At 40.6% G+C, this 24,122-nt stretch overlaps 1 protein-coding gene across 6 annotated transcripts in view; it reads left to right on the top strand.

The window, feature by feature from the left end:
- The window catches only part of LOC115361920 (plasma membrane calcium-transporting ATPase 3-like), a 44,011-nt gene extending 20,245 nt beyond the window's left edge, over window positions 1-23,766 (top strand). For 3 of the 6 annotated variants that reach the window (XM_030055631.1, XM_030055632.1, XM_030055630.1), the window contains 13 exons: window positions 2,352-2,566; window positions 3,655-3,897; window positions 4,731-4,972; window positions 5,642-5,876; window positions 6,521-6,700; window positions 6,802-6,889; window positions 8,757-8,863; window positions 9,163-9,354; window positions 9,755-9,968; window positions 11,525-11,736; window positions 12,693-12,800; window positions 13,448-13,630; window positions 22,388-23,766. In XM_030055631.1, the coding sequence (XP_029911491.1) occupies window positions 2,352-2,566; window positions 3,655-3,897; window positions 4,731-4,972; window positions 5,642-5,876; window positions 6,521-6,700; window positions 6,802-6,889; window positions 8,757-8,863; window positions 9,163-9,354; window positions 9,755-9,968; window positions 11,525-11,736; window positions 12,693-12,800; window positions 13,448-13,630; window positions 22,388-22,786 (2,618 nt within the window). In that variant the 3' untranslated portion in view covers window positions 22,787-23,766. Of the gene's footprint in view, window positions 1-2,351; window positions 2,567-3,654; window positions 3,898-4,730; window positions 4,973-5,641; window positions 5,877-6,520; window positions 6,701-6,801; window positions 6,890-8,756; window positions 8,864-9,162; window positions 9,355-9,754; window positions 9,969-11,524; window positions 11,737-12,692; window positions 12,801-13,447; window positions 13,631-16,172; window positions 16,327-22,387 lie in introns of all 6 variants that reach the window. The other 3 variants (XM_030055634.1, XM_030055633.1, XM_030055636.1) reach the window with 2 other exon arrangements.
- Window positions 23,767-24,122: the final 356 nt, after the last annotated feature.

The raw sequence follows: 24,122 nt of genomic DNA, 5'->3' as shown, positions 1-24,122 counted from the left end.
TAGTTAATCGATTCCTTGCATAACCCCTTTTTTTCTGTCTATGAATTGTGTAATATAAGATTAATTGGATATAACATTATATTGTACAATGATGCATGAAAAGAACAAGAAAAAGAAAGTTAAATAAAATAAAAAATAATAAGGTACTGGGTAGGTTAGATGAAGCAGATCAAGGTTTTGCTTGTTCTGTGAGAGATTAAAAGACTTAGCAACGATAAATTTTGTAACTACAGTTCTAGACCAGTCAGAGCCCTCTAACACATCTGTGGTGCCTGAACTACGCATCTACTCCTGCCGCCAGCATGTGCTCAGCCAATCAGAAGGAGCCTATTCAAAGCCATAGGCTCAAAGGCCAGAGCTCCCTGATAGATCATAGAACTAGACTTGCAATGCTTAAATGCCGTTCTACTGTATTTCACACACGCTTTGCCCTCTAATAGGGTTCTGTTGGTTTACGGGCTGACTCCTGATTAACCTCGCCCTTGTGATGACACTGACATTTTTAGGGGCTCAGTCAGGCTATGTCCATGCTAATGTGAGGCTCCTAGCTCTGTCTAACTTTGTTGCTGGTCTAAAGTGTATCACAACATTCAAGACCCACAACAGGGCACCCACCGGTCCTGTATTGCAGTGTCAAGCACAGACCTGGAAAAAGACCTAAACATATCTAGCAGGTGAAATCTAGTCAATGGACAGGGTGTTAATCATGATGCTGCTGTACAAATGTCCTTGATACAAGTCCCACTGAACAAGAATATCATGAACAGCCATGGGAGGGTCCTTGCTTGCCAGCACACAGGCTTATAATATTCCCTCGCAAAGCCAGTGGGTGAGTCTCTGTTTAGACAGGGGCTTATCTGCCTCCCCATCACCATAACACACAAACACGACCCAGCACACAAACAGCTGCTGTGTGCACCTCAGTGCGGCTGTGCACATGCCAGACCATGTACTGGGCACAAGGGATGCCACCTTTCCTCCCACTCCCTGCCGCAGGGAGGAGAATAAAACCCATCTACATCAATCATCCTTGCCTTCAACAAACACCTAATGTTCTCAGGGGTGGGGGGTTGATTCTGCGTGATTATGGCACTACTTTGGTCGCTTTGTTTTAGTAACCAACTACTATTGAACTGAAAAGGCCTCAATGCCTCCCAACCCAGTCACCATGTTGTCATTACACATTTCTGCAAACCAGCAAATGGGTTGAAATGTCAATGTTTCTGAACTAAAAATACTTTGCTTATCAACATGTAGACTTATAGCCAATATGGTGGAGCCTGTGTCAGTGTCACAGACTACTAAACACTAGTTAACTTAAGCTCATTAGCTTCTTTAGGCACATTCATTTGCTTCGTTAAAGGGTCAACATCATGGTTATGGTTAGAGAAAAGGTCTCAGTTAAGGTTATGAAAAAGTCATGGTTAGGAAAAAGGTTCATCATCATGGTTAGGGTTAGGAAAAGGTTTCTCGTCGTGGTTAAGCTTAGGAAAAGGTCATTGTTAGGGTTACAAAATGATAGCTAATGTGCATTAATATTAGCTAAAACAGCACTTGCTTGACACGGGACTCAAACCACGTGTGTAGAAACTACGTCCTTTTGATTGATCCACCACACCGCATCCCTCCTCATGTGGTGTTTTCACTTGTTTTATACCATGTCAGGAAACTTGAAAAACGTGACATTTCAATGTATCCTTGGTTTGCAGAAACGTAAAATGGCAACAGTTTAACCTGGTGGCATGGCTGCACCTCCACACATGCCCAGATGTTGTCCAACATTTGGGGTTACAAAGGTGGGCTGGGCTGATCATTGTTGCCAATTGTAGATATTTGCAGATTGATTGATTGATGTAAAAAGGAGGAATGGGGGATGAACACTGCATGCTGTTCCTCACAATAGACAGGGCCCAGCTGTTAGTGCACTCTGGCAGATCAGCCACATCATCTGTGGCATATAGGGGTTAAGGCATTCGAAGCATTGGGCACTACTTGGTAAGAGGTGCTTCTAGGGACTGAGCTCATAGGTTTGAGGAGGCTTATCCTGGTTGGCTGAGTACATGCATGCAAATTTCAGCATGCTTATAGGAGTAGGTGAGTGGTTAAGCCATATTTTGTTAGGGCAAAGCCTAGGTGAAATGGAACCAAAGGTTACACTGAAGAGTTCTACATTATTTGCTGAGCATGAGGAGAAATTTAACAGACAAACTACAGAAGACTAAGTAAAAGCTGGCCCTATGCTGTATTTGATTTTGATCTTTGTTATTCCTCATGTACATCCACGTATTTCTTTGCAAATGTCATGTGAGTATATAGCACATCCAAACAAAAATGACCTCAATTCCTCGTAGGCTTGGTCATGTCTACCATCACCGTCGTCATCATGGTGGTCTTCTTTGTGATTGAGACGTTCGTGATGCAGGGCCAGTCATGGACCACAGAGTGCACACCGGTCTACATGCAGTACTTTGTCAAGTTCTTCATCATTGGTGTGACTGTCCTGGTGGTGGCCGTGCCAGAGGGCTTACCGCTGGCTGTCACTATATCCTTGGCCTACTCTGTGAAGGTGAGCTATTTTTATTTAGGTGTGTATGTGTGTGTGTTCTTGTACTTGCCACATAGTGAGGACCCAAACACATAGGAAATTTTGGCCAGTTCTCACAAATGCTAAAGCAAATTTGGGCTTGTTGGTTAAGGGTTTAGGTTAGAATTAGGACTAGGGTGAGATTAGTTTAAGGGTTTGGGTTAGGCATGCATTGGTTATGGTTAAAATTAGGAAAAGGCTTTAGAAGGCCATAGTCAATATAATGTCCTCATGAAGATAGACAAACATGGTGAGTAGTGGAAAGAAAAATTGTGATAAATCTGATGCTGACATTTTGCCAGACATGTCACTCAAATGAAGGTAAACTCCTGGATTTTACCTGGTGTGCAAAAATATGATGAATGTAAATTAAGATGTCCGCCGCTGTAAACAAACACAGCCTTGTTTGGAAAGTCAGGAGCTTAAGCTGGAAACATATTTCTGGAAGGTGCATGTGAGCGTCTTGCAGAGGATCCAGCATGTAGTCACCCTGAAATCTCAAGTACAAACTGAGTGTATCTGTGGGAACTGTGCATCAAATAAATGCTGAGCAGGGCACACAGATCACACACAATTAGATTCTGCTTCAGCCTATTCAATAACAGACTGTTGACATCCTTCCACACCCAACGATAATGTATTCCTCCCATTCATGTTCTTTCACCACAGTGCTGCTGATGTGTTTCTGCTGCAAAATTGGCTCTGGTCACAAAATTATGCCTCTGGTCACTGTTGGTCACGCCCAAGTGTGCCACTGCCTCTGCCTGTGCCTTGATTCATGAAAATAGAGTCCTTGGTGTCAGAGGGTTGTTAGTACTAGACTAAGTCAAAATGCTGTTTCAGGGACTTTCCAACCCTGACAGAAACAAAATCCTGGGGGGAAACCCTCAATGCTCATCATTTTAAGGATTTTATTAACATGACAATGGTCAGATTTAATGGTCAGATCTTGTGTATCAGCAGGTTCAGTCCAGAAACATTGGTATTAGTCTTCAAAAACCCAAATAGACTGAAGCGCAGTAGATGGTAAAACCTCTTTTTCATTTTTATGCTCACATGCATCCTCTTAGAAAATGATGAAGGATAATAATCTGGTACGCCACTTGGATGCCTGCGAGACCATGGGCAATGCAACGGCCATCTGCTCGGATAAGACGGGTACGCTGACCACCAACCGCATGACAGCAGTTCAGATGTACGCCTGTGACCATCACTTCCATGAAGTCCCCCAGCCTGACCAGCTCAACCCCAAGGTGCTGGAGATGCTGGTCAACTCCATCTCCATCAACAGTGCCTACACCTCTAAGATTATGGTGAGATGATTAGTTGAGGTTGTGATGTTATAATTTTGAAGAGAACCTCACTTTGATTTGCATTAGACAGGACCCCGAACCTGTAAAAATATGATCAGACGTAAAAAAAAAAAAAGTTGAACTTTGGTACAGTGTTGGGTTGTATAGTTACCTGGATGTGATCTGAATCCACATGGTGGTGACATATCCTCATTAGTTGCTCTGTACTCCTCTGGGCTGCTAATCCACAATACTGTAATTATTAACATTATCCATTAACAGACCCCACAATAACACACTTAGCACATAAACAAATGTGAACAAAGCAGATTTTGCCAATATGAAAAACATCAGGCTCTGGTACCATTTTTTATGTAGTTACAATTATTGTTTCAAGTACTATCAGGTCATTTCCTCTGGGCGCAATGTTACTATGAGGACATTTTCTGCAGACACTACCTGCCGGATCAACCTGAAAATAACAGGAAAAGAGCAATTTAATTTTCCTGAAAAAGTAGGATTTGGTATGTATTGTTTCCTTATATTGGCATAAGCTGCTTTGTTTTTTTGTGCTGGAAGTGTTATTTTGTTTTGCCACACTATGGAAGTGAAGTACAGTGTACTGGATCAGCAGTCCAGGGGAGCACAGAGCAACTAATGAGAATATTTCACCACCATGTTGACTCATATAATACCCATGCAACTATACAACCCATTGCTCTACCAAAGTTCAATTTTGCATTAAGGAAACATATGAGGTAAGCATTTGTGTGAGGAATTCATTTCAGTGTATTGTCTGTATTGTATGAGTGCTTATTATATGTTTTTTTTTTCTGTTCTTCTTCCCTCTTTAGCCTCCAGATAAAGAGGGGGGCTTACCCAAACAAGTGGGCAACAAAACAGAATGTGCCCTCTTGGGTTTAGTCCTGGATCTGAAGAGAGACTATGCCCCCATTCGAGAGCAGATTCCTGAAGAGAAGCTGTACAAGGTTTACACATTCAACTCTGTACGTAAATCCATGAGCACCGTGGTGCAGCTTCCCGATGGATCCTTCCGTCTGTACAGCAAAGGTGCTTCCGAGATAGTGCTCAAGAAGTGAGTGAGAAATACAAACACTTACATATACGCTACATATGCCCTATAAATCAAAAACTATCCCGTCAATAAAGTGAAGCAGATGAATTGATGCTATTGTATATCATTTACAAAAAGCCATAATTCAGGACATTACACATTAAATGTCAACTTGCAGGGAATTTATCATGCCAAAACTAAATAACTATCTCCTTAATAGCTGATACTGACAGATTACATGCATCCTGACCTAGGGACCCCCGATGTTCCTGATACTACAGTCTGTGAAAATAGCTGAGAATAAAATAGAATAAAATGCTAAGAATAAAATGTTGCCATGTGGTTTTGAGTATTTGAAATATTTTTGAATATTTATTGTATTACACACCATACCACCTAAACCTCATTTCCATATGAACAGTTGAAGATATAATGCTCTGACAATGGTTTACATGCACAGAGTAACCCCACTGCTGTCTACAGCCTGATTAAGGAGACGGTTCAGATTTATTCACTAAAGAAAATGAGTTCTTCACTGCTTGTGTTATTTATTCATGGTTTTAGCTCCTGTGGTGAGTCCCTGTGGTCTGAGGTCTGGCTGCATTGTCATACGATGACAGATTTTAGTTTTTGAATGAATTTTGGAAGCAAATTTCCCTGTCATCAATAACCCTTACATTATGTTTTCAGATGTTCAACAATTATGACCACAGGGGGTGAGTTGCGGGTTTTCCGTCCACGGGACAAGGATGAAATGGTCAAGAAGGTGATTGAGCCCATGGCATGTAATGGCCTCCGGACCATCTGTGTAGCCTACCGGGACCTCCCTGGCAATCCAGAGCCTGACTGGGACAATGAGATTGACATCTTGACCAACTTGGCTTGCATTGCTGTAGTGGGCATTGAGGACCCTGTCCGTCCTGAGGTGGGTCACACTGGGTGTTATGTGTCTTTTAAAGCTTCATACACAAGATTTTAACATACATATCAATCATTTTAATCAGTCTATATTGCAACATGGGGGTGCAACAAAGTTGTCCATCACCACTAACTGAGGTGGCCTTATTTGCCAACAGTAAATAGAGGTTGTATGGTCATTGGCAGGAAATCTTCTCTGTTCACAGAGGGTGATGAATCAGAACTGTGAAATCCAAGAGTATCCTTAATAGCAATGAATGAGTTCTCTGTCCAGAGAAAGCTGGACTCACCAACAGTGACTGAACCAGCTTCACCACCTCCACTCCCACCAGACATTCACAGGATGTTAGTTTACTGCCATTTTCTTACAGGATTTCTAGGAAATGAAATCCTTTAAACACTCACATCTTCAGTAATCTCTTGCAGCTACTTGGGGCTGCCAAACTGCAAAGTTGCCTTGGGCTACCCTGAAAATTAATTTAGTTTTAATTAATTTTGTTAATGAATTAATTAAGAATTAGCAAGGAAATTTATGAGGCATTATTGATATGATTTAAAATGTTGCAACCACCTAATAAATCTCAGTTTGTATTAAAATGGCTTAGTCAGTTCTTGTATTGTAATGCTAATATTTTCTTTCCTTTTTGCCAGGTCCCAGATGCAATCAAGAAATGCCAGCGGGCAGGTATTACAGTGCGCATGGTGACAGGTGATAACATTAACACTGCACGCGCCATTGCTGCCAAGTGTGGTATTATTCACCCAGGGGAAGACTTTCTGTGCCTAGAGGGCAAAGATTTCAATCACCGAATCAGGAATGAGAAGGGAGAGGTACATTAGGGAATATAATTCTTTACAGAAAATTGTGCAATTTCAACCCATTTGCTGGTCTAACACACAAAATCCTCATACACTTTTAATCGTCCACACAGATCGAGCAAGAGCGCATTGACAAGATCTGGCCCAAGCTGAGAGTTTTGGCTCGGTCCTCCCCTTCAGACAAACACACTTTGGTAAAAGGTGAGTGTTTCCATGTCAGACCTGCACAAGTGGACATTCTTTATGTCCATGCCCATGGGTACTTGGTTGGAAGCAGCTTCAATGGTTCAAACAAAGAGAGAGGACAATAGTTGAAAACAGGGGTATACATTCCCTAGCAGCCTGTTAATCCAAGGAAAGATCAGACTTGAGTCTTGATCGTAGGTCTGTGGCTCTTTCAGATTGCCTTGATCTTGTCAGCTTGTGGGTAGATCTCTCTATTCACAGCCAAGATAGTTGACTTCCTTCTGTGCCTGCTCACACTTGGAGGTGTTGAGAGTTATACCAGTAGCATGGATCTGATGAAGGACTTGGCGCAAATGAGAAACATGTTGCTTTGAGTACCTGATCCATTAAGTGTTAGAAGTTAGGAGTCTCAGTTGCATGTGTGCATACCCATAGATGCCTGTGGGGTTATGGAAGGCAGTGTAGTCCCTTAATTCAACGTCAAAGGCACCTGGCAGTAACGCCTGCACAGGTCAAGAGTGGTGATGAGAACAGCCTTGCCTTGTCTCTACAGTTAATCATCCACTCCTGGCATGGGGTATGCATCAAACGTATCCTAAGAGCGGTATCTTTCTTGGGGACAAGTACAATTGGATTACACCACTCACTGTTATGTGGCTCTATCACTCCAAGGTTAAGCACGGTCTGCACTTCTTTAGTAAGTGGTTCAACAAGTCTTTTTTGGACACTGTAAGGTCACTGATGAATTGGAGTATGATCTTTAAAATGGATGTCATGCTCAATGAGGTGTTTTCTCTGGGTTTTCCGCTGAATTAGACAAGGTATTCTGCACACAAATGAGCAAGTTCCTGGGGCTGTTCTCCAGGTAAATGACTTAGGTTTTGTGGCTGCACCACACCAGTAGTTGCAAGATCTGTTTCATCAAGGTCATCAACCATAGACATTTCTTGTGCATCCAAGGCGGGTATACTCTCATTGTTTGCAGCAGGGAGAGCCAGAGGAGTCAGCAGGGTTACACCTTTGTTCTTCGGATTTCTGCAGAAGGTTGATATGATACTTGTGAAGATTTTCCCTTGTCTGAGTGAGACACTTTGTATTTGACTGATGTGCCAGATGATAGAGCAGGAACAAGACCTATCGATTTTTGTTGTAATGGTAATAATATTGCCTGAAGAGAGTGCTTGTATTGCTTGTGAACACTCAAGTTTTTTGGCAAAATTTCTCTACTCTCACCTTTGACATAAAGTAATTTGGCAAAAACTCCTAGGTGTTAAAAAAAAATTGATGAAAACTACTTTAGTAAAAGCTATTTTGGCAAAAGCTCCTGGACTTGTCAGAGATATACGCCAATGCTGTCGTAAGAAACCAAATAACTTTACAATATTGCTGCAGTCAAATCTAATTTTATTTTCATACTATTTCATGCCACTCATTTACCTCTCATACTTTTCATACCTATTTCATACATTAATTCAATATTCTCATATTTGTCTTTATCCTATATTGCTTATCTTATAAATTGGCATTTATTTTCATATTTCAAACATTACATTTCATATATTTTGTAATATTTACATATTGTACTTATTTTTCATTTATTTTCATCATTTCATTATGTTCTACTGCCAATATGTTATACGGCAGTTATCCATACATCCATACCACCACCTGTCCTGGCTTTGAACATGATAACTCAAACACTCTTCATTCAAAACTTCAAATTTACTGTGCACATTCATGACACCTCTGGCCTGAATCCTTGCTGTATATCATCTCCTCACACTCTGCTGTGTCTTTCTTGTTTCTCCCAACTATGCCTATGAATACAAAATTTTAAAAATCTGTCATAAATACTGTAGTAATTCTTCTCTCTTCCTTTTAGGTATCATTGATAGCACAATATTTGAACAGCGGCAAGTTGTGGCTGTAACTGGAGATGGGACAAATGACGGTCCTGCCCTGAAGAAGGCTGATGTTGGTTTTGCCATGGTAATTTTTTTTTTTAATGTTTTAAAGGCCTTTCATGTTTCCAATGGGCTCTGGGTATGGTTGATGCATATTATTTGGTGTAATGAACAGTATTTACTCCAGTGGCAAAACATAAAACTTTATAGGAATGCTTCCCCTCAAAACAGTATGTTTTGTTTCATTTACACACCTCCAATTGTCTTGAGCGCAAGAAGCCAAGGTGTTGAGGAGGATGTCGACTGTAAACATTAATAATCACAGAAAAATTGTGTGAGACATTAGAACTTTTGTGAGCGAACCTTTTCTGTGTCTCTGCTTAGGGCATTGCTGGTACAGACGTAGCCAAAGAAGCGTCTGACATCATCTTGACTGATGATAACTTCTCCAGCATCGTCAAAGCTGTCATGTGGGGAAGAAATGTCTACGACAGCATTTCAAAGTTCCTTCAGTTCCAACTCACGGTCAATGTGGTGGCTGTTGTTGTGGCTTTCACTGGGGCATGTATCACCAAGGTAACTATCATGTGTATGAGCAGTTTTCCTAGAAATCAGTCCAAACCATGGCTTTGCATAATTCTTATGCTGCGTGGTGAGGACCACAGAGGAGCCTGAGGAGGCGTACCTGTTCATCTCCAATAGATTTGGGAACATTTGCCTCAGGCTGGCAGCTAGATGTTCTTACTCAGCAGTACATATGAATCCTACAAGTCAGTTTTAAAACATCGACATGACTGTATCCAAAGATGGGAAAGCCTGTTTTCACACCGACACCGTTCTCAAAAGTTGCACAGTGCAATGACAGAAAGTGCATGGCCTTACACTTCAAGTAAACAGCAGTCACCGTCTCATTTGATAGGCAAGTACTCCAGGGCAGATTATCTTCATTTATGTCAGACTACTTTGTTTTCTCCAGGACTCTCCTCTGAAGGCAGTGCAGATGCTGTGGGTGAACTTGATCATGGACACTTTTGCTTCATTAGCGTTGGCCACTGAGCCTCCTACTGAATCCCTGCTCTTGAGGAAACCCTACGGCCGCAACAACCCTCTCATTTCCCGCACCATGATGAAGAATATCTTGGGCCATGCTGTCTACCAGCTGGTTATCATCTTCACTCTTCTATTTGTTGGTAAGACACAAGAGGGGCATAAGTAGGAGGAGACAGTGGAGTATGAGCAGTAAAATAACAGCTAAGCATTCTGAAACACCAACAGGTAGAGGTATTTAAAGCGTTTAGTTTGCAGAAAATCTTCATCATAATTCTTCAATTATAAAACTGATGCTGCATGGTTTGTGGCTCCTTCACTGGGAACAGATGCCAGATCCTCATCCTCAGAGCAGGAGGAGGTACAAATAAACCACTATGGTAAAAGATCTTAGGAAATATTCACAGAACTTGAATGGAGCACAGCGGCAGCATCTCTGCTGTTTGCAGATGATACAATCCTTCAGGTTTATCAGACCATATTGGCGATGGTGTACTGGAGCAGTTTTCCGTTGAGTATCCGAGATCAGCACCTCCAAGTCTGAAACCATGCTCCTCTGTTGAGGAAAAATGGTCTTTCCCCATCTAGGTGAGGGTGTAGAGGGCACGTCAAGTCAAGGAGTTCAGGTATCTTGGGGCTTTATTTATGAGTGAAGGTAAGAAAATGTGAAAGTCCACTGGTTAGAGTGGGTGCACAATATTCAAGAAAAGATTTAACCATTCCAGACAAGTTTGTGAGACTGGTGACCGCGACCCCAATGTTAGAGCCTTGTTGGTTCCAATCAGTCCTGCTACTTATTGAATGTGAGGAAGTCAGAGGAACAATCTGACTTTGTCTTTTAATCATGCCAGACTTTCCGACCTTTTCAAATGTATTTGATTTTATCGGCACATCTGAACCAGTCTTGTAGTGTGAGATGTATGAGGACCAGTTCTGACAGCTGTGACCAGCAGTAACCCATGTACGCTTGGATCTCCCCAACCATTCTGTTCTCTAAATTCAGCATTTTGAGCCATTTTTGCTGGACAGCCCAGAGTGGGACTGGCCAGGAATACTAAATATCCCCAACTGAGTTTGTCAGCTTGCGAGTGACACCCATTTCACATAGCTTATTGTTTGGTGTGCATTTTCACTTGTATTCATGGATGTATAAGGATGCATTCAGTTATGGATGACAGAATTTACAGCTTATTCGGCAGAGGTATTTACCAAAACTATATTATGGTTTCCAATCTTGAGCTATTATTGGTTATTTGTATGGTATTTGTAGTAGTTAGCTAATTGAGGGGGTTATTGATGGCAGAACAAAGCCAAGCACGCACTCAAAAACACTATTACTACAGTCCTACTTGAAAAGCTCCAATAATACCCCAGTCTTTGGAGGTGGTGGAGGATGAAGCTGCTACATTAGCAGGAGCAGGGAGTATTTTCTCCTGGACTTCTGGGACTGGACTGCACTGGACCGCGCTCTTGTTTTTGGCAGGGAGGGAACCAATTTGCAGAAAGGCTGTTTAGTGATAGGACTGACAGATGGCAAGCAGGCGTCTCTACCCCATTCTTAATTCTGTGCAATCTTGTGCTGGTTGTTTCAGCCAAGCTGCAGTGGTGGTCCAGTTCAATTTTTAATTTCATCTCTGTGTGTGAATTGTCTTTTAAGACCTAAATGGTTATTGTGGTTTTACATCATCTCCCATTTTAGGAGACATACTCTTCAACATTGACAACGGACATGATGCGCCATTACATGCTCCTCCCTCTGAGCACTACACCATCATCTTCAACACATTTGTGCTCATGCAGTTGTTCAATGAGATCAATGCCCGCAAGATCCACGGGGAGAGGAACGTCTTTGACAGCATCTTCTCCAACCCCATCTTCTGCAGTATTGTCCTTGGCACTTTTGCAGTGCAGGTGAGCCTGAATAATAGTGACTTTTTACCTTTAGTATGTGCTACCTGTAGCTGCCTTGACACACTTTTGTTAGATAAACTGGTGTTGTGCAGTGCAGTGGACTGCAGTGGACTTGCTGTTTAAGGGTTTTGCCAGATTCACCAGATTCAGTGGTCCTTGTGGGGCTTGTGATCTCTTAAAATGAGGTGATGCCTATGTTTAGCCTCAGTCACAGGCGTGCATATATACAGTTCAACCACGTAATGCTTTTCTCTTGTCAGGCTGCTCTTGTCAGGTATCAGCTAACATTGAAAACTCTTTGATATTTCACAACAGCAAAACATGACAATAAAATTACATAGTAGAAATCTGTTTTTACTCAACCTATAAATAATCTTGTGACCCCCTAAAATTACCTCATAACCCCCAGAGTTTAGAACCACCAGCGTATCTTAAGAGATCAAATTTTTATGGCACACATGTAAAAATCCAGCTGTCTTATCAGCCTAAATCATAAAGTAGAGTTGCAACACAGAAGAGTATCCCATCACCACTAATTCAGATAATGTCAGGTTAAATGCTGGTGCTCGTATGAAGTAATATCCAACAGTGTCTCCTGAGCAGCAGCATGGAAAAGAGAAAACTAGACTATGCTCTTGTACTTCTCTTGTCCCACTTGTATCCTTTCATATAAAGGATCACAGACCAGCTGTGGCAGTTTACTGAAGTCACTTCACAGTATTTTGGGGTACTGAGGTTTTTACATTTCAAACAGTTACCACAGTTACCACACCGCTGCCATATAGAGCCACCAACATATAAGTGCTGTTTAGTATGACACATGCTCATATGCGGTATATAATATTATCATATTCATAATATCATGTATATTATCATACTAAATGCCTACGTTCAACAAAAGTAGCCAGGTTTTTTACAGTTACAGTTACGTATTGATTGTGTTCTGTTGTCCTCAGATTGTGATTGTGCAGTTTGGGGGGAAGCCGTTCAGCTGTGCTCCTCTCAGCATCGATCAGTGGCTGTGGTGTCTCTTCATTGGACTGGGGGAGCTGCTGTGGGGACAGGTGCCACCTTCTCATTTTACATCTGTGCTTTTCCCTGTAAAACTGTGTTTGGCTCCACCTTAATGTGTGTGCAAAAATCCAATATATAGTATGCACATTCATTCCTTTACTCAGTGGAAATTGCTAGACAGGCTGTGTTCCTGAGGGATAAATATTCAGGGTTCTTGCTGATTACAGAAATAATAGATTATCACGACTTTAAAGAGAAAAGTCAGTAAGTAAGGTAAGTCATGGAATTTTATGAATACTGGAAAGGTACATGAATATTGGAGAATTCCTAAATAAACTAACTTTTAAGAAATGCACCAGAATGCATATTCCAGCTTGTTTTGCACATTCCTTGTCAATGATTTTACGCCCAACTGGAGCAGAAACCCAATTGTTTGCCACTTCAGAAAAGCAACATTAATAAGGAAGAGCATTGTAAGGATCATAAAAGCATTCTGACTTGATGATGGAAAGTCGTATGATTTTACATCAGGAGCACAAAGGGAACCCTGAATATTAAACAGGTCACACTGCCGTGCAGAAGAACAGTGTGATGTGTGGACTTAAGGCTGTCACTGGGTTTAAACCGAGTCCTGCTTAGCCTATTTTGTGAGAAAATAATTTCACACATCAGCACCTCCTTTCTTTGGCGGTGACAGGTCATCACGTCCATACCCACGAGCCACCTAAAGTGCCTAAAGGAGGCAGGGCACGGGCCGGCCGAGGACGAGATAATGGATGAGGATTTAGCAGAGGATGAGGAGGAGATTGACTATGCTGAGAGAGAACTCCGCCGAGGACAGATCCTGTGGTTCAGAGGGCTCAATCGCATTCAGACTCAGGTACAGTGTAACCCTTTACACTCAGGCATCATTTCAGAGGCAATACAGCACAGAACAATGACGTTCAGGTCAGAATGATATGATGAAAGAAGGAGTACTTGGATGCATCTATACCCTAGTCTTCATTATGAAATGTATCTAGTATAACATGTGATGGTGATGATTAATTCTTAACTGTGTATTCAGTGTGTCTCATTCCACATTTGTGTTCATTCCACTTCCACATATTTTCACGTTTTGGTCAATATTAGAAAATCCTCTAAGAAACATATTCCTACCTTCTACAGATCTTTGAAGTATGAAGGGTACAAATACCTACTGTCCCACTGTAACTTTCAATAAAACATACAGCTGATGTACTGTACATAACGCTACTTCACACACATTTTATTGTAGTAATTAGACTCAGTTAGGCCATTGTTTCACTCTGTAGCTTCAAGTTTTGTGCCTTCACATAGATCCCTCAAATATGGTCATTAGTAATGTATGAATGTACAAAGTTTCATGTTTTCAGCTGCTGTTTTTCAATCTTGTATTAGCCTTCTTTATAAAAACGTAATATAGAAATTTCCATTGCACACTTGTTCCATTTTTAAAAGTGCCTTAGGGTTTTTTAGTGCATCTTATAGAGCTCCAGGTCCTTGCCTTAATGTAGCCGAAGCAGGACTGTTTCACCAGATGCTTGTGATGCTGTGGCTTTAAATCTGTTTTATGACCTGATTTTGTCTCTTAGGACGCTGAAGGAGAAATGCCATAAAATAATTTCAAAAACAAGTTGACATACACAAATGATTTAAAAGTGTTCTGATGTTGTGTAGTATAAAAATCAAACAAAATATCATAGTGTATTAGATGTGCACCATGTAACTAAATCCAAGCCTCTGAGCTAATAAAGTCATAATGTGGTTACTGATCTGACAATGTCAATTGATACAGAAGTTATATATCAGCAGCAAGTCCAGTATTCATAAGCCTTAAAGTGTAACTAAAGCCCAAGCCCCAATCTGTGTGAAGCCTGACCTCTAGTGGTGAAAAGTCACCAAGTCTTTGGTGGCAAGTGATGTCACCAGCTGTTGTTCTCTGTGGTTGGTGACATCACCTGCCACCAACGACCAGGCACCTTACTTTCCACCACTAGAGGTCAGACTTCACACCGATTTGGGCTTGGGTTCCAACCAATTGTCAAAATATGTTTAAGTTACATGTCAACAACATGTCAGTGAAATTTCTACAGCTCAACTTATAGGCATTCAGCTGTCCAATTATATATTAATATGTCTTTTGACTTCCTTTCAATTCCAAAATACTGTCAATTTAATGTCTCTTAAAAATCAATAAACATTCAACACAATGTCAATAGGTGTGTCGGCATCTCAGTAGAGTGTACAGAGCCTTGAATAAGTTCTGCAGATTGGCAATTGATGTGTAATTTGTATAACAACTAGAAGTCATTTCAGTGTACAAACAGGTGGCAAATTAAAGGGAAAACCAAGCTCTCTGTGTCAGCTGTGTTCCACCTGTTCTTGGTGTCGCTGCCTCTGGTCCTGAGCAGAGGACAGCCAAAAAGTTGTAAAGTAGTAGCAGTAAAGGTCTGTTGTTTGTTGTGTCAAATGACCGCTGGTTCTCTCTCTTTGGTTGCAGGCGCTGCAACAATCTTGAAATCTTACAGTTACACACAGTTACAAGTTTTTGTGACTGACAAATACATGAACTCTTATGTAACCGAATAACAATGGAATCATAACTGACTATTTTTCAAGAACAATGGGCTGATCTGTAATTAACAATCATATCAGGTTGGAATGCCTACTGTTGGACTATAGAGATCTTGCTGACATTTTGTTAAAATTTAACTTAATATCTTTTGAAACTCTGTTGTTCATTGAATATTTACAGAAGTGCTGTTGAAATATAATTTAAGTCATACAGACATTCAACTGACTTAACTCAGGTATCAGCTGACATTGAATATCTATAGGAGACTGTCCAAAGAGGTGTGACCAGTGGTCCTCGATAAATGAGATTCTAAAGTATGAAATATGTATTTTACTGCCACAAGAAAGTGGTAAACATCAGATTGGTATCTAGTGTAGAACTGGGAGCTTTTTCATATCAAGTTCAGGGCAAATAACTACCTCAATTTGTGTTTCTACCTATGCACAACTCATCTCAAGATCTTTTGAGAACTGTCCAGGTTCCTTTTCCAAAATCTGTCTCAAGAAGAGGTAATCTCAGACAGTTTTCCTGTTACATAGTGATGTTGTTGCCAAAATCCTAGATGGAACTGGAAACGTAGAGTTTACATAAATTTGCCAAACATTTGGATGTTCATCCAAGAATCTTTTCAGAAATAATTTTACCATGTCCATTTCCCACATCTACCTCTGAATGATATCTGTTTCAACTGATTTAGTTAAAGCGTCTGTAGCAAAAATCTCTGGTGTCATGAGCCCCTGGTCTGCAGTGCTCACAGCTGACTTTGTCTTGTGTAAAACCAATGTTTGTCAGGTCCCTGTGATGTTCTTCTCTCTCTGTCCAACAGATGGAGGTAGTGAGTACCTTCAAGAGAAGTGGTTCGTTTCAGGGTGCTGTGCGCCGCCGCTCGTCTGTTCTCAGCCAACTCCATGACGTAACAAATATTTCTACTCCCACTCACGTTGTTCTGTCTACTGCCAATGCGACTGGTGCGCTTGGGAGTGAGTTTCTACCTCCATTAGCGACACACAACAAAAGAGCCTTACCACCATGTTAAGAAAGAGCATGAGGGAGTTGCACCATAGAAGTAGACATTAACCCTTGCCTGCTAGATGTCGTCATCAAACACCCAAATGTAAACGTGCAGGAGTTTAAATGACTAGTGGGATAAGACAACTGTGCCTGAACAGCTGGTGACACATTGGCCTCATCTCTGATCCTCCTTGCACCTTTCTCACTCATAAACTAGTGAATGTGCTTTTTTTTAAATCATGCTTCTATTGCCGCAATTCTTCATTCACTACCACACAATCTTCTGCCTCACCTTTGCTGTCTGATGCACTCAACTCCATTTAAAAGCATGCATACAGTATTCAGAGCTACACTGTGAGCTTTCCCATTTGATTTGATTTCATAAATTTAAAATGATGTAGCAGGCACGGCCACCTTTTTCGATCCACTACAGCTGAATCATGATAAAACAGTAATCAAGACAATAATCTCCTCTAATATTCATTTGTTTTCAAGTCTCTTATTTATACTTAATCAGTGCATCACAAACTGGAAATACATTTTCAGTAATTGTCATGCACAGTATAGCAAACAGGGCTGTGCAGGTCTGTTGTGGCACAGGAATCTAAGTTGTTAATATTATTGGTGCAATGGAATATTCTAGTCATGCATTCAATGGGAGATCTAATTAAATTAAAAAAAACAAACAAACAAACAAACAAACAAAAAAAACTACAGATTAAAGGAAATTTACAGAATATGCAGAGGAGGATATGGCATTTCCAACATTATGTGCATTGTGAAAAAACAGTGGAAAAACCTACATATAGATGTTTAGTGTAGAATATTTAGTTTGGTATATTTTAATAAATAAAGAAACTGACTGGAAATCGCCAAGTGATTACCAAAAAATAAGAGACCTGAAAACCAAAGCATTACAGGAATTTTAATTCTTTCTTTTTGTAGTCATAGCCTCAGGATTTCTTTTAAAAGTTTGACATGCTATAATCTAAAGTTTGTAGTTATTAGTAAAATAAGGCAGTGACCTAAATATGGGGATTTTGTAAACCTTCGAGTATATGCCTGCAACGGTTTTTAATCATTCCTACTTCTTTATTCCCCCCCTTAATCAACATTTTCTTCTTTACAGGATAATGCGCCAGGAAGTTAATTTCACAATTATGTAGCAAAATGCCATCCTCTCTTCCCCATGGATGACTGACTAACTGTCTTTGCCGTTCTTTCTGAAGTAGGTCCAGCATCTTAACGTGTGAAAACAGCTCTCTAGGATGTCGCCCTCACATTCCAGGAGTGCTTTCTCACATTATTTCCCCTTTTGTTTTTGATGCCCATTTTCAGATTTAGATTTTTCAAGTAAATTGTTTAAATACAAATGTGGTAGGTAAAATGTAACTTCAGTCATACCTACACTGATACAATGTTACTGTCATGTAGTGAAGCCAAGGGGTTAACTGTGCTGTGTGGTGTTAGAGTTTGATGTAGAGATTGTATGCTATTTTGTTATTTTGTAACTGTGCCACAGGTGTGCAGTTGGTTAACTGTAAAGGATATTAGCATTTAAAGTTTCATTTAAAGGTTTTTTTTTTTTCTGTCAAGGTTTAGAGGACACATGACAACAGACCAGTATCCATTTCAAAGCCAACGTAAAGTTTATAAAAAACAAACCTCTGATAGCAATGTATATCAGCAAGCAATAAATAAAATAAAATAAAATCTTAAATTTTCTGAATTTGAATTTGGGGACTTACTTCACTTTAAAAGTGTACAAAGTTGAATTTATTAGAAGTGCTTTACTTTTTGTCATAATTTGATTATTTGATGATTAAGCAATTTGTTGAAGTGGTCGAAGGATTCAAGATCATTTCAGGTCCTCTAGTTACCTAGTTAGTCTAGTTAGTTAGTAGTCTTAGGGGAGTTCTAGCAGTTTTAACTGTAGTGGTAATAGAAACAGTAGAGATAGCAGAAGCAGTTGTAGTTGTAGTTTCAGTAGCATTAGTAGTAGTTGAAGCAGCAGCAGTTCTGCTGTAGGACTCGTCTAGGTGATATCCACTGGTTGCTATGGGGTTCTGTGCAGTTGCCATGCTGTTCAATGATTCACATAAACTTGGCTGCCACTTCCACGATCCTGCTGTGTTGATTTGAATAGGAAAGTCCACTCTGCTCCAGTTCAAGTTCTGTGCAGACTGACTGCTCACACTAACTCCCACATTCTCTCAGCAGGGCCATGAAGTAGTCTGAAACTGAGTCTGAAAAAAAAAAAAAAAAAAAAAAAAAAAAAGATCACATTACTTAGAAAGTAATACTCAAACCACAGACACTTAAAAAGTGAGTGGTGTTCACAGGTTAAGCTATTCCTTGCAGAATTTAGGTGGAAGAATAAAAAAGTGCATCAGTGTGTCTAGCTGACGCAAGCTGCAGAGGTATGAAAACGAAAATACAGAAAAGACTCATATGATTGCAGTTGCAATTGAAAAACAGAGAGAATTGTGCTGGAAGTCTGCAGGTTTACACTCAAACCATGCACTGTCTAACTCAACACCATCTGTCTTCATCAGTTCCTCTAACCGAGGTGTTGTGAATGCGCTGTGTAATATTATAACCCTGGATTTCACTTGTCCTCATCCAACTCAGTGCAAGCATGGTTCTTTGAATGTCATGTTGGCAAAGAGGTTCCCTGAAGAAATGTCTGGTGTTGACTGAAACTGTTTGTGTCAGTGTTTGTGGTCAGTCCTACCTCCAGGAAACGCAGAGTCCAGTGTTAGTTCAGTGGTTTATCACCCTCACTTGAACCTCATGTAATCTCCCTGCTGTCTCAACTAAACATTGTTTTGGTCTACCCGCTCCGCTTTATGAAACCAATAGACCAGTCGCTGTTTTTCAATTCATTCCTCAAAATGATGGTGAGGTGAATTGAGCCCAGCCCCGAATTAAATATCAATTAACCTACATGCTTGTCTCTCAGCCCGGTCTCACGGCAGTTAGTGATATAGTCATGAATATTCAATCGATAGATTTGTGCCCACAAACACAAATTCATCTCTTCTGTGATAATCACGACTTTAAGAGTCATGCATTTCAACTGGAAATATGATTTGTGCCTATACCACGTATCGTGGGGGAGTATAAAGAGCCACAAAGTCTGTGTTAGGAGGAGGGCAGGGTGACGATGGGTCAGTCGGCACGACTTTCCCTCATGCAACCCGAATTCTAATCCAAGGTGAGACCAGTTTTTGTTCTCGTAACATGACTGAGACCCTGTCCAGTTTCTGGGTTTCATGCCTGAACCTAACCTTTCCCCACCTGGATATTCCACCTGGATTCAGCCCCTTCTGGAAGTGGCTTTAGCCACTTCTGGTAAACAAAAATATGTGTTCATGGACATATATTAAATTTGTGTCTATATGCATGAAAAAAAAAAAAAAAAAACAGACAATACATTCAACAATCTGTAGATTAAATTTGTGACTATTGCACAAAGTCCCATGAGGGTTGTGTCTTTAACACCCGTCCTGACAGTCAGCGTCCTCCTTCCTTTGTCTAGTTGTCATTGAACAACTCTGGACCACAGCATTTGATTGCCTTAACTTTCCCTCCATAAACTGGACTCGGTCATTGGATGTTTTTCCATCTAGCGCTCCTTATTGGGATGAGATACAGTAGGTGGATGAGGGGGACCTTCCGAAATGGCCCCTTTTCTTAACAGTCACAAATCTTTGAGTCACAGCAACAGTTGTGGGCACTATACTCGAATGTTTACAGCTTGTAGCAGTTGGAAGAGATGAGGGGCGTCAAGACAAATTGGACCCACTCTTTAGAAATTCATCAGGGTGAAGGAACGAATGGGCTCCTTGGAAAAACAAAGAGAACAATGTGGAACGTGCACTCTGTGTTGCCTAGCCTCTGCATCATGATGTGTCTATGAGGTGATGCTGCTTGTTCGCTGCCGAAACATCCGCTCATGTTTTCAGGTAGAGGGTCATTCTTGGTTGATATGTCTGCTCGAAAAAAAGATACTGAAGTGCCTCTTATGCTGTGGCTTTGCCTGCTATGGAAAATGGATCGCTGTGGGTTTGCTTGCAAAGCATAACAATGATTTTGAATGTGTGTGATGCACAGAGCTTTTACACCGTCTGCTGAAAACACAGTTATCTTTAATCACTGCATGCTTTTCTTTTAGGATTTGTCCACTGTGTCCTCAGCCATGGCATTTGGATTCATTTCTTTTCAGTCATAGAGACCCATCTTCACTCATAATGAATGTTTTATCTGCCAAAAATGTTTATCTCCTCATTGAGAATACCCTAATAGCAAGACCTGCTCTATATTCTTAAATGTTCATATAGATGTCTTATTCTAATTTGAATAGGACAAGTTCTCATCAAGTGCTTTAAGAAACTACCACTTTGCCTTACAATGGAATTACAATTGTGAACCCTTAAAAATGCACATTATAATGCAGCTCTGATATGATTATGTGCACTAATGCAAACTGTTAATTCCATAAAGGAGAGTAAGTGGTCTGTGCAAAGCAGATGCTGGCGTAGGGATTGCCATACATTTATTATTACAGATTGGAGTTTGAGTTCTACAAAAGTTTCTCAAAGGAGGAGCTGCTCGGGATGCACAAAAAACCTCAAAACGTTTGTGGAACTGAAGCTCCAGCCATTGCAGCTGCTGCCTTGGCTTTGTTTGCCCTACATTGAGAAGAGCTAGTGCATGTGGTGCTGACTCTGTTGGTCTCTCTCTGCATGCTCAGTGTGCTTTAGCTTGTCGTCTTCTTGTCGAACCTCTCCAACCTGGTCAGTGTTCAGCAGCCATCATGTGTTTTATGTTACTGCAGTCTTCATCCTGACTACTTCATGAATTCTCAGTTGATGAACAATAGAATTCCACTGAAGAAATTTTGTATCGTTTGTATCTGATGAATTTTATTCAAAGGCATGACAAATCCATTTTTAAAATAATCATTTCAAAAATCTTTGTTCATGAAGAATCCACAGGCTTACTAAATAGAGGTTATTATTTTGTAAGCACAGATAGTTTGTAATATTATATGTTGTACCGTAATATTGTAGTTTTCTGTGCAAGCAGCCATTCACACACAATGATGTCACATTTTTAGATACCCCAGTTTTGAATTTAGCTTTTCATACCGTTATTTGTGGAATACAGTTTATCTTTTATGTTTTTTTTTTTTTTTTTTTTTTTTTTTTTTTAAAACCTGACAGTGTTTATCTTAAATTCATTTGAAATTCATACTATACATTAGGTTAGAATTAGTAGTACCAAACTTACATTATGTAGCAATATATTGTCATATCCTAATAAAGGGGGAAATGGGTGATAATGCATAAATACTTTTCTGTAAAAATAAATAAATAAATAAAAATAATAATGGGAAAAAAAAAAAAAAACTCCAAAACAACAACACTTTTTTATTGGATGACCTTTAAAGCAAAATTGAACTTTGGTCGAGTGTCAGGTTATATAGTTACCTGGTTGCTATATGCTGGTGAAAACTCCTCATTAGCTGCTCTGTGCTCCCCTGGGCTGCTGATCCTCAATACTGTATCTCTATCTCCTCATTCACTTCCACAGTGCAGCAAAACAGCTCCCAAAATGACACTTTTAGGACATCAAGAAAAACCAATAAATACATGTTCCACTACCTATTTTCCTCATGTAATTACAATTATTAATTGTTTCTTCCTGCCACGAGGTTATTGTGTGGAAGTTTCCTGCAGATGCTACCTGCCGGATCTACTTTCCAATCCAAATGGGAAAGTAACACCAAAAGAGCTAAAGTGTTATTTTAGGACCTGTTGTACTGCATGAATCGACTAATGAGGATATTTCACCACCATGAGGATTCACATAATGCTTGGCTCGCTGTACAACCCAGCACTCTACCAGACTTCATTCTTTAAGTGTAGAGGTTGATAAAAACACACTTGTGTCATTCTCACCAGTCTGACCTCCTCTCTGCTTGTCACACACTCTGTCTTTAATCTTCCCCGCAACACAACCCAGATCCGAGTGGTGAAAGTGTTTCGTAGCTCTCTGTACGACGGCATCGAGAAGCCTGAATCCAGGAACTCCATCCATGAATTCATGGCCCCCCCGCAGTTTCTCATCAACGACCTGGTCCACAACATCCCCCTGATCGACGAGACCGACGTGGACGATGACTCTGCGCGGTCCAACCGCAACCACGTTGTCCCGGCGCCTCCCCAGGCCCCGCCCCCCTCCCAGAGACCTTGCCCCCCGCCCCGCCACCGCCGCAACTCCCGCCCCAACAACCGCCAGCAGAGCCTCCCGGTCAGCCTCAACTGCAACAACAACGCAGCTGAGACTGGAGTTCACCTGGTCCCGAAAGATGTCCGTCCCCGCACCCCCAGCCCACTGCACAGCTTTGAGACGTGCTTATGACTCGTGTATTAACACACTTTAAAGAGGTGAGGAAAGGCAATGCTGACTTTGAGGGAGATGACTGCACATGATGAAAAAAAAAAAAAAACCAAACAAAAACATAAATGGCACAAATGATGTCAGCATATGAAGGGGGAATGTATTGCCTGGAAGGACTTTGCTGGGATGGATGTTTTCTGGATTGTTTTATTAGCTAATCTTTCTCCCTCTTGCTTGTAACCCGTCATTGTCTGCTTGAGAAAACTCCCATCCCCCCCTCAGAGTTACTCAGTCAGACCACACTAACCCCACCATACTGTTGAGGTGACCATTTTCAAATGTATATCTAAGCATGCAATAGAGGAGTGCCGCACGTGGCAGAGCAAGGAGCGAACTGCAATCAATTCTTGCCACTGAGGTTGAAAGACTTAACCGAGGAACTGCAACGAGGTTCCGTCGTTTTGCTTTTTAATAATGTAATTGTTCCGATTATTAATGTTATTACTACTGCAAATACCATGTTTACTAGCACAATTATTATAATCCAGCTAATGATGCCTCATCGATTAGCATTATCTAGTCATGTATGTATGTATGTATGTTTGTATGTATGGATGTACTGTTTGTCCATTTGGCTAGATGCTATATTTGTCTATTTGTTTGTCTGTTTTTATATTCTCCCTCTGGTCATGTCCTCAGTTTTCCGTTTCTGTGTTTACATGTGTTGTGTCTTAAAAGTAAAAGGAAAAGAAAAAAAAAGGACAACTATACAAATGAAGTAATAAACACGTGTGGCAACTTCAAACACAAACATCAACAAAATAGTACATCTGTTATTGATTAAACGATGGACAAAATGAAAAGCACCGCTAATGATTCATGTTGATAAGCTCTGGAATTCAGTTTCTTTGGACGTTGAAGTGGAGGAATCAAACGGACTGAGTATTCAAAACCTTAAGTTGTGTGTGAAGATTAAAGAATTTATTTAAATAATTTTTTTTCAACCCTTGTGTGTTCTCTTGCTTCTTCAGACAAAGTATAAATGGTAAGCGTAAAGCATGGGATTGAGAATGGAAGCCATGCCAAAGAAAGTTTGTTGATTTCCCAGTAGACTGAACCAGCTTCACCATGCTGTTCACCATCCTCTGGTGAAAAGAGGCACTCTGTGATCAATTACTCACCTCACAACCAAAAAAAAAAAAAATCTCTTTAAAAATCTTCAGGAATCTCTGTGGTTTTGAGGTCAGGAGTCAGGACTGTTCCCAAGTGAGTTGGGAAAGCAAACAGGCAACTTTCTGCAATGTTGCCCTTACACACACAAACTCCATCCAGTGCATTACTATGGGCTTTAGGGCTT

The sequence above is a fragment of the Myripristis murdjan genome, chromosome 7 (assembly GCF_902150065.1).
Source record: "Myripristis murdjan chromosome 7, fMyrMur1.1, whole genome shotgun sequence".
In the NCBI taxonomy this organism is placed as follows: Eukaryota; Metazoa; Chordata; class Actinopteri; order Holocentriformes; family Holocentridae; genus Myripristis; species Myripristis murdjan.
This window is presented reverse-complemented; position numbering and strand designations above follow the sequence as displayed.